Below are 10,089 nucleotides of genomic sequence, written 5' to 3'. Positions count from 1 at the left end.
CCTCCCTCTGTGGAGTTTTAGCCAGGCATGTGGGCTACACGCCTCCCTCTGTGGAGTTTCAGCCAGGCATGTGAGCTACACGCCTCCCTCTATGGGTTTTTTTTTTTTTTTACCAGGAATGAGGCTACACACCTCCCCCAGTAGGGTATTAGCCAGGTATGCTGGCTACATGCCTCCATATGTGTCATGTTTGTCAAGCATGTAGGCTACACACCTCCCTGTGTGAGCAGTTAGCCAGGCATTTGGCCTCCACGCCTTCCTTTCCTCCCCTGTAATGACTGCTTATCCCTCATAGCCTCTAGTGATTTGAACAAAACCTTCCCGCCCTTTTGGATCCCGCGCGCCGCAGTGCTGGCTGCAGTGACGTCAGTCCCCTCCCACGTGACCGCCCCTCCCGCCCAGTGCGCGCCCTGCTATTTGAATCCTGCTTCCGCCATTTTCTTTCGCTGCCTCACAGACGCTTCTGGAAGGTGAGAGTTTTTCAGCGGGAGACAGCGCCCGGCCTCACTGCGTAATCTGCCGCTCATCAGCGCCATCCTTGGTGGTACCGGGTCCCCGATACTTCTAGTGGCGATCAGGTGTACATTTAGCTGATTGGCGAGGCTCTGGGAGGGATTCCCGTCGGTGAGTTGGACGGGACCGGGCGGCGGCGGAGGGGCAGCTGATGGGGGCGGGGACGCGAGCGCTGTTGGCGCGCTTCCCTCTCCATGGTGTGTCCGTGTTGTGAGGGCTCCCCGGGTATAGGCCGCCCGTGACTGTGCACTATCCGGGCCCCGCCCGCCCCCGGCCCGTGTCTGCGCGGACGGTCCCGGCTCTCCCCATGTGTCAGGTGGGGAACAATAGGAGCCCGGGTGTGCAGCCTGGGACGGGAGCAGGAAGCGCCGCCATTAGTGCCCGCTCCTCTCCCACATGTGACTGGCGGGAGTCTCCCTCCCCGCAGGCCGCCGTCTGGCCGCCAGTGCCGGGTGCCGCTCGCGTATCTCTGCCGGTTCACGTTAACTTTCGGGTGGGCTTTTGTGTGTCGGTTGTTATCACATTTATTTGGTGTTAACTTTCTCCCACGTGAATGCACAGCTATCAGGCATCGGCTCCTCCGGGCTTGTCACTAGTGGCTGTATGAGGCCAGACATGGAGGGATGGGATGTGCTGCTCATCTGGAGAAAGTTCTGCCCCCCCCACCCATGTGTGATGTCTGCCTATGGGATCACTGGTCCTGTAGGGCTTTGATGGGACCTGTATCGTCTGGTGGTCACTGCATAGTCCACAGGTCTGGTGGATAAAGCGTCCTTAGTCCACATGGCAGTGGGTGTATGAGGGGTGGGTGACTAACACCCTCTGTCCTTCTGACAGGGGCCTAAAGCTGCTGCTCTGGGGGATGAGTGGCCTATTATACTCTTCTCAATGTGGCTACTCGTGTTGCCGACCAGATAAAATCTACATTTTTTTTTTTTTTCTAACCAGGTATAAACTATGGCAGCCCAAGGAGAGCCTCAAGTTCAGTTTAAGGTAAATAATTTCTGATCTATTTCTTTGTTTTTTATAAATTAATCACTCCCATTACATCTAATGTTGTGTTTTACAGCTTGTTCTGGTTGGTGATGGTGGTACAGGCAAAACAACCTTTGTAAAACGTCACTTGACTGGTGAATTTGAGAAGAAATATGTAGGTAAGTTGCGCTCAAGCTCATTGGATTTCTGTGAAAACGACAGACAAATTCTTGCCTTTAGAATTTCTTCTATTGCTCTGTGTATATGTGGGTAGGAGCCGAATGTTTTCTCCATCCCAACAGGTTATGGGTTGGTGTCAACACAGCTGGCAGGAGCAGGGAAACTTTTTCAGTGTGTTGAATATGGACACGCTGGTCTAATAGTGATAATCTTAGTCCATTGCTTGATTATCGTGAATGAGACGCTTCTCATGGTCTTGACGCCATCCTGTGTAAACGGCATTTGCACTGCCTAGAACAGTGTACAAAGACTCTGGTGCTCAACCAACTGGTCATGGTTTCATGATTTCCTTGGTATTGCCAAGCTAAGGCTGGTCTTACACTTACTGTATTTTTGCGGGCCGATTTTGCGGCTCCAATAGCGTTCTGTCCGCCCGCAAAAATTCAATGGTGTGCCGTACAGCCGTGAGGGCTGTCTTTTGCGTCCGTGATAAGAGATCAAGCTTGCTTGAACTTTTATACAGCGTACGGACACCGTCCCTATTTAAAACAATGGGACCGCAAAAACAAATTTTTTTTTTTTTTTTTTTTTGCGGCGCGCTGTCACTTCTGGTTTTGCAGAACGCTGTTTTTTTTTTTCCAATAGTATTGGAAGGAAAATAAATCAGTGATCCACAAACAATTTTTGAGGCCCATTATTATTCCATCACCTGTGCAATGGTAGGGAAAACCATGACCTGTTGATGGCTCTTGAGGACCCAGAGATGTGAAGCAATGGCGGCTTACTACAGATCACGCAGTGCATGTTAATAGCAGTCTGCCTGTGTAATCTCTAATAAACGTCCAACTATGGTATTTGCCAGTCGCTAGGCTTGTAATTCTAAAAATCAATTGGTGTAATCCCATCTTAAATTGGGAAGGTGATCAAGGGGTTTTAATTTCTCCAATAGTTTGATAATAAAGAAATTGACTTAGTTGATATATTGTATGCTGTTAATTTGAGGTTTTTCTTCCATTGGGGTAAGTTAGCATTTGTGTATGGTGTATTTCCACTTAAATGTGGTGTTTTCTAAAGGGAATATGACCCATTATTTGTCTCACCATTTACATACGCAAGTTTCTGTTCAGATGGGAACTTTGTTACAAGGAAATTCTTGACATTTTGAGAATTCCTCTTAGCATTCTAAACTAACCCCAATGTAAAATTTCCATACAGTTTAGGCTATATTAAGTTTTCTCTTTGTTTAGCTCACCATATGTGGATTATATTGGTGTTTGCAAAGAAAGGTATATGGTGGCCTAGTAGACTCCAGATTAAAATTTGTGGGTGCTTGATGCTCTTATTCAGTGATTCTATGGGGTAAATATAATACTCTTTAAACTGTTACCCCAAATGCATTTTAATCTGGCTATAGTATAATGTGGGGAACTTGTTCTAGGCTAGGGCAAATTATACTAGCCACTGTTCTTGAGAAAATGACTTCAAATACAAATAAAAGGCTTGGTGCACCCTTGGCATGGTCAAGTTTGGTGTTACATTGCCTAATTTGCATATTGGGTCCCTTACCTGCTTTTGATTTACATTGCTCGCTTCCCAGAGCAATTGCTGTCTGAATGCAGCTACACGTGTATGCAGTGGCCAGGCGCATTTACCCTGTCAGCTTATTTTGTCTTCCTGACGTCACTCCCTACACATAATGCATTCAGAATCTCAACAAGCACCGTCGAGACTGGAATGTGCCCTGCCACTGTGTATACATGCTGGCAATATTCAGACAGTAAAAAGTAATCAGTACTGTATAAAAATATTCAGAATTGAGTCCTCAGTGGTTGATACCTTTTTAAAGGGAATCTTTCACTTTTTTGAGATCGTATAATATCATTCAATTGTGTCACATAAGGATTCTCTTAGTACTTTTGCTTCCCCCTGACCCTGCACCTTTCATGCATAAATACCTTTTTTATATCGGTTCAGATGTATTTATGCATGAAAGGTGCGGGGTCAGGGGGAAGCAAAAGTACTAAGAGAATCCTTATGTGACACACAATTGAATGATATATGATATCTCAAAAAAGGGGCCACAGTTCCCTTTAATGGCTAACTGAAAAGATGGTAACACATTGCAAGCTTTTGAGACTACTCGGGTCTCTTCATCAGGCATAGACTAATACAAAATCTGAAGAGTCACATATTTAGACCTGAGTAGTCTTGAAAGCTTGCAATGTGTTACCATCTTTTCAGTTAGCCATTAAAAGGTATCAACCACTGAGGACTCTCAATTCTGAATATTTTTCAATCTACTGGCTAACACGTTACAAAGATATACATCTTTACTGTATAATGCACTATTTTCCCCCTCACTGAATCAGTAGCATCAGGCACCCACAAAGTTCCAATACGGAGAACTGTGGCTTCTACAAACCAGGGTATGTCTGTCTTTGCTGTATACTAATCAGATTTCAGTTTTCACTATTAAATGGTTTGGACCTGGTAGTTTGTCCATGCCATATTGGATTCATGTGAGTTTACAACCATTGTATCTGGAAAGTATAATTGATGCTCATTTTACTAACCTGAGCTGTCTATGGCTAGTTTCACAGCATATGGCAGAGGGCTGCTGGCTTCCTCTGTGAAGCTCCGCCCGCTCTGTTCAGCCCCGCCTGTCAGTATGCAGCCTGCATACCCTATCTTTAGCATGAGGTACGCAGGCCGTGCCGATGAATGCAGATGCTGCCGCATGCGTCTTTTTGACGGTGCGGCGACCTGCGCCAAACGCAACGTTTCCGCTAAAGGTGTTAGTCTCCACACCTTGTCCCATCAGCCTCCTACAAAAGAAAAGCAGCTTTCCTGTATGAGCTGTCATCACAAAAGAGCTCGTCGGTTTGTGAGGTAATCTGCACTAACAAAGCTGCCAATCACTTTAAAAGCATGCCATATTTTTTTGTTGTATTGCAAATGTATTTTCTTTCAACTATGTATTGTGCTGGTCTCCTGCTTTGTAGACTGGGCATTAATAGTTCGGAGGTGCTGCTGCAACCTCACTGGCCAAATTGGTGGTGATGGCACCAGACTCTGGGAACCACACAACTTTGACAGTCCAAATTCATAAATTTGTAGGGTATAAAATCAAGACTTCTTATCACCTCACCCCTTCATACTTCTCAAATAGCATTGTCAATTTAGGGGGATGTCAGCAGCACTCACTCTTAGGCTAAGTGCACATGCTGCGGATTTATCTGCGGAACCGCAGGTAAAATGACCTGTGGTTTTACCTGCGGATTGGCCTGTGGTTTATCATCTCTACAGTGGAGGAGATGGTAAACCTCAACAAAAGAATTGACACGTCAATTCTTTCTGCGGATTCAAAACCGTAGCTTTTCCGCAGTTAAAAATCCACAGCATGTGCACAGCAGAGTGTAAATCCCATAGATAACATGCTACTGTACACTGTCTGCAGAACTGCTGCAGTTCTGCTGCCGCAAAAACCACAGCGTGTGCAGATAGCTTTATGGTTGCAGGATAGTAGTACCAGAACCCTTCTGTCAAAACTGGCATTTAAAGGGAATCTGTCACCCCTTTTTTTTTTTTTTAATGAGATGCCGGCACCATCCGGGTCTTATCTGCAGCGCAGCATTCTGTAATGCTGTAGATAAGCCCCCCCCCCCAATGTAACCTGAAAGAGAAGAGATTATACTCATTGGGGGAGGGGCGCAGTCCAGTCCAATGGGTGTCACAGTCCGGTCCGGCGCCTCCCATCTTCATATGATGCCGTCCTCTTCTTTCCTGTCGTGTCTGAGAGGTCCGGCACCTGTGTACTGCAGGACTCTGCTCTGCCCTCAGCAGAAGCTGCGACTGGAGGCCGAGGACGTCATCGTTATAAGATGGGAGACGCCGGACCGCAACACCCATCGGACCGGGCCAAGAACGTCCCTGGGTGAGTATAATATAACTCATTTTTCGTCTTTCAGGTTACATCGGGTGCTTATCTACAGCATTACAGAATGTTGTAGATAAGCCCCTGATGGCGGTGGCTACAGCTTATAGTCAAAAAAATAGGTGACAGATTCCCTTTAAATTGTTTTGGAGTCAATTCATTTATTACCCATCCTGTGAACATGCTTTAGGCTCTGGTATACTCCCAATACATATTACAGGGCTTACTTGGATGTTCTGTAGCTAACTTCTCACTGACAAAACATACATTTTGCTCACTTAAGTGACTTCTTTTTCCTTTTTCACAAAGAAAAATTCCAAGCTCAAGGAAGAAAAGCTTTTACAAAATGTTCTCAAATTTTATTACACATTCTAGATGAAGCAGAGCTTGCTATTAATCTTGGATGCTACTTGTAATAGAATTGTAAATACAGCCTAATTGTCTGAAAATTTTAATATGAATTGCCAACGTATAAATGTTTTTTTAATGATACAAAGATGGCTGACTTTATACTCAACTATTTTCTGTTATTCTCTGTAGCCACACTTGGTGTTGAAGTCCACCCACTGGTGTTCCATACCAACAGAGGTCCTATTAAATTTAACGTATGGGATACTGCTGGTCAGGAGAAGTTTGGTGGTCTTCGTGATGGTTATTACATTCAGGGTAAGATTTTGAATGGTGCAAGTTTGTCATACTTGGTAAAATCGTTAACATTCTATAAAACTAGGATTATCTAATGTATATTATATAAAACTTGGCTAAATCACCTGGTCAAATAAGAGTCTTGCTGTCGTATGTCACTGTTCACAATTTCCCTGACTTTCTGACTCGGCACTGCCTCACTACTGAGCATGCACATAAAGTGCATCACAGATTCATCTCAACTATAAGCCTAGATCCTTAGATCATGACTAGGGCATTTTGTAACTTTACCAAATCATAAAAACCTTTAGGCTATGTGCCCACGTTGCGTGTTAAAACGCACACAGAAAACCGGACTCCTTCCCAGAAATCGTGCGTTTTATCCACGCGATTTTACCGCGGTTATGATCGCGATTTTGCTGCGATTTTCGCATGCGATATTCAAGCACTTTCCTAGCGATTTGAAGCATCGCTTGGAAAGTGATTGACAGGTTGGTCACACTCGTCAAACATAGTGTTTGACAAGTGTGACCAGGTTTTTACTATTGAGGCCGCCTATGCGGCATCAATAGTAAAAGATAGAATGTTAAAAAAAATTAAAAATCGGGGTATATTTACCTTCCGGCGTCCCGGGCCTCAGCGTTCCCAGCGATGCCTTGCGAGACCTGTGATGACGTAGTCTCACGTTGCTATAGCGAGCTCGCGAGACTACGTCATCACGGGGCCTTGCCGCAAGGCATTACTGGGAACGCTAGGCTGGGAATGCAGCGCGGGACGCCGGAAGGTAAATATACCCCCATTTTTTTTTTTATTTTTTTTATTTTTTTTTTTTTTTTGCCGGGGTATAGTACCCAGGGCCTGGAGGACAGTCTCCTCTCCTCCACACCGTGGGTACCAACCGCACATAAGACGCTTAACTTCCCGCATGGTGGGCATAGCAACGTGCGGGAAGTAAGCGATTCTCATGCATTCCTATGGGTGTGGAATCGCGGCAGTTCTTTGCGATTCCGCACAAAATGAGCATGCCGTGATTTTTTTTTTCCGCGATGCAATTCCGCCGCGGGGAAAAAGCGCAGCATTAGCACAGCATGTGCGGAATGCCATAGGAATGCATGGGGAGCGTTCTGTACACGATTTTTAAACGTTTTCGCGCTGAAAATCGCGGCAAAAACGCTTCAAAATCGCTACGTGGCACACAGCCTTACAGCACAATTTGTTAAATATTGTTGGAGTCGGTATAAAAATGGACTAACTCACACAACACCAAAATGGACTTCTGACTCCACAGCCCTGTGTAAGCATTGGATACAGTATAAAGATGCTCTATATCTGTCAAAGCATGGACAGTTAACTACTGTGCAGTACTAAAGAGATCCAGACAGCTGATACATGCTGCCAATAGATCTGTAAATGTCTATCAGACACCCAACTGTATGTTAAATGCTGCAGTGGTTCAGAACTAAAGAAAAAAGTTTAATAGCCATCTGGGACCAAGCTGCATGGGAGACTACTTGGAATGGTTGCACAGGCACACACGGAGACCAATCACTCAAGGGGAATAGGCAGGGAGAAGCCACTGGGGAGACCTACCTTTTTGCAGGTCAGTCCCCTGGCTATGTTATACTGTTTTTCTCTGAAATGCTGCAGTGTTTGAGTTAAAATATATGGTTGGAATCATACAGGTGGTGTCTGATGCATGCTGCCTGATCTATGGGTATCTTGTATGTGCTGTCTATCTCCCTTTAATACAAGCTTAAATGTAATGCATTTAGATGGGTATTCTAATGATACTTTATTCTCAAAGGGGTTTCTCCCCCTTGGCCATATTTTTGACATGCAATTCAGATTGCAATCTACTTAAAGGTAGAAACTAAGTGTTTATATTGCATACTATTTCCTACTCAATCGATCCTCGTGCATTTTTCCCACAGCTTAAACTCATTCCCTATCAATCCTAGTTGTAAATTTCACAGCATATCCATTACTGCGGAATTGCAGTGATTCCGCCGCCATAGGATTGCATTGAAATGCTCACTTTACGCATGTGGCTATGCCCACCATGTGTAAAGTGAGCGCTTCATGTGTGGATGTTACCCAGGGTCTGGAGGAGAGGAGACTCTCCTCCATGCCCTGGGTACAATATTCCTGTAAAAATAGAATTAAAAAATAAAAAAGATTATACTCACCTTCTGATGGCCCCCCAGAGTCGTCCTGCATCTCAGCCATCCTGCCAGCATCTTCCGTTCCCAGGGATGCAGTGCGTGAATCACCTGATATGGCGCAGTCTTCCCTGGGAATGGAATGTACGCGGAGCGCCGCTAAGGGCGTAGGGGGGGCCGTCAGAAGGTGAGAACCATATTTTTATTTTTTCTATCGGTTACTGTTTATACTTCATAGGCAGCAACAACAGTAAAAGTTTGGTCACACTTGTCAAGCATATATTTTTTTTTTTTTTTTTTTTTGCCTCTTCCAAACAATGTTTTATTTGTCTTGTAATTTTAAGTTTTCCTTTTGTGGTAGTGTTGATCACACTGACAACTTTTTTTTAATCTAATTTTAATAGCTCAATGTGCCATTATCATGTTTGATGTTACATCAAGAGTCACATACAAGAATGTACCTAACTGGCATAGAGATCTTGTGCGAGTATGTGAAAATATCCCCATAGTCTTGTGTGGCAACAAAGTGGACATTAAGGACAGAAAAGTTAAAGCAAAGTCCATCGTGTTCCATAGGAAGAAGAATCTTCAGGTTGGTTTTAAAACTTTTCATGAGTGCAATGTTAGGTGTGCTTTATTTTCTATTCTGGTGCAGTCTAAATACTAACTGAACACTTTTCTTTCCCAGTACTACGATATTTCTGCAAAGAGTAACTACAACTTTGAAAAGCCATTTCTTTGGCTTGCCAGAAAACTGATCGGTGATCCCAACCTTGAATTTGTAGCCATGCCTGCTCTTGCACCACCAGAAGTGGTTATGGATCCTGCACTTGCAGCACAATATGAGAATGATTTACAGGTAAGCATTATTGGCTGATTTGCTAATTTCCTGTTAACTGAAATCTTGACTCTGGTACAATTTTCTGCTCAAATATTTATTGAACTTTTTTTCCATGTTAAAAGAACCACCTCTTTTGCAATAAATTACAATTATTTTTTTTCCTCCCACTGCTAGATTGCCCAGACCACAGCACTGCCAGATGAGGATGATGATCTGTGAGGTGAATGAAGTGGGAGCCAAGAGTCAGAAGTCTAGTTTTATAGGCAACTGTCCGGTGATGTGATGCGATGCATATTTAGCTGTTTGGGACTGCAAATATTCCCTAAAATTTCCAATATTAAGTTAAGACTGCTACAGTCACATCACAATATTCAGTGGTGAATCTTGTTTGTTACTGTCATTCCCATACCTTTTCGTTTAGATCATAATAAAGCTGTATTTCAAATACCCAAGTTCCTTGACATCAATGACGATTGCCATTTGACAGTTATTTACTGTAGAGATTGACCTAATCTTGTTTCTTTATGCTGTAAAACACTTGCCTTTGACTGTTTTGGTTGAATCTGAAATGTCACCTATTTTGAGAACTTTTTTCAAGGCATTAATCTTCATAGCATTCACAGGGTGCACCTTGCCAGATACTTAGATACTTCATGTCTTTCAGTTTTGTTTTATTCACTGGGTCAGATTAATAAACTGCATTTTGCAGCAGTATGACAACATTCATTTTTTTTTTTTTCTGTGATACAATAACTGCTTCCTTCAGATAAAGGACAAGTACTTTCTGATCTGTTTCACTGGCACATAATGTCCTTTGGTGTGCAGTACCCTAAACATCCCCA

The 10,089-nt window shown here is 43.8% G+C and overlaps 1 protein-coding gene across 2 annotated transcripts; it reads left to right on the top strand.

Annotated features, from left to right (window-relative positions):
- The first annotated feature begins 349 nt into the window (after positions 1-349).
- On the top strand, positions 350-9,694 carry RAN (RAN, member RAS oncogene family). Of its 2 annotated transcripts, none has more exons than XM_073557042.1 (7): positions 350-470; positions 1,462-1,506; positions 1,583-1,667; positions 6,143-6,268; positions 8,811-8,998; positions 9,095-9,265; positions 9,422-9,694. In XM_073557042.1, exons 2-7 carry the CDS (start codon positions 1,471-1,473, stop codon positions 9,464-9,466), a joined length of 651 nt encoding a protein of 216 aa, XP_073413143.1. In that variant the 5' UTR covers positions 350-470; positions 1,462-1,470; the 3' UTR covers positions 9,467-9,694. The 2 variants fall into 2 exon arrangements, with proteins under 2 accessions (XP_073413143.1, XP_073413144.1); XM_073557043.1 differs by lacking the exon at positions 350-470 and adding an exon at positions 503-624.
- Positions 9,695-10,089: the final 395 nt, after the last annotated feature.

Source organism: Dendrobates tinctorius, unplaced genomic scaffold (assembly GCF_039654945.1).
Source record: "Dendrobates tinctorius isolate UK_male_01 unplaced genomic scaffold, ASM3965494v1 ptg000243l, whole genome shotgun sequence".
Lineage (NCBI taxonomy): Eukaryota > Metazoa > Chordata > Amphibia > Anura > Dendrobatidae > Dendrobates > Dendrobates tinctorius.
This window is presented reverse-complemented; position numbering and strand designations above follow the sequence as displayed.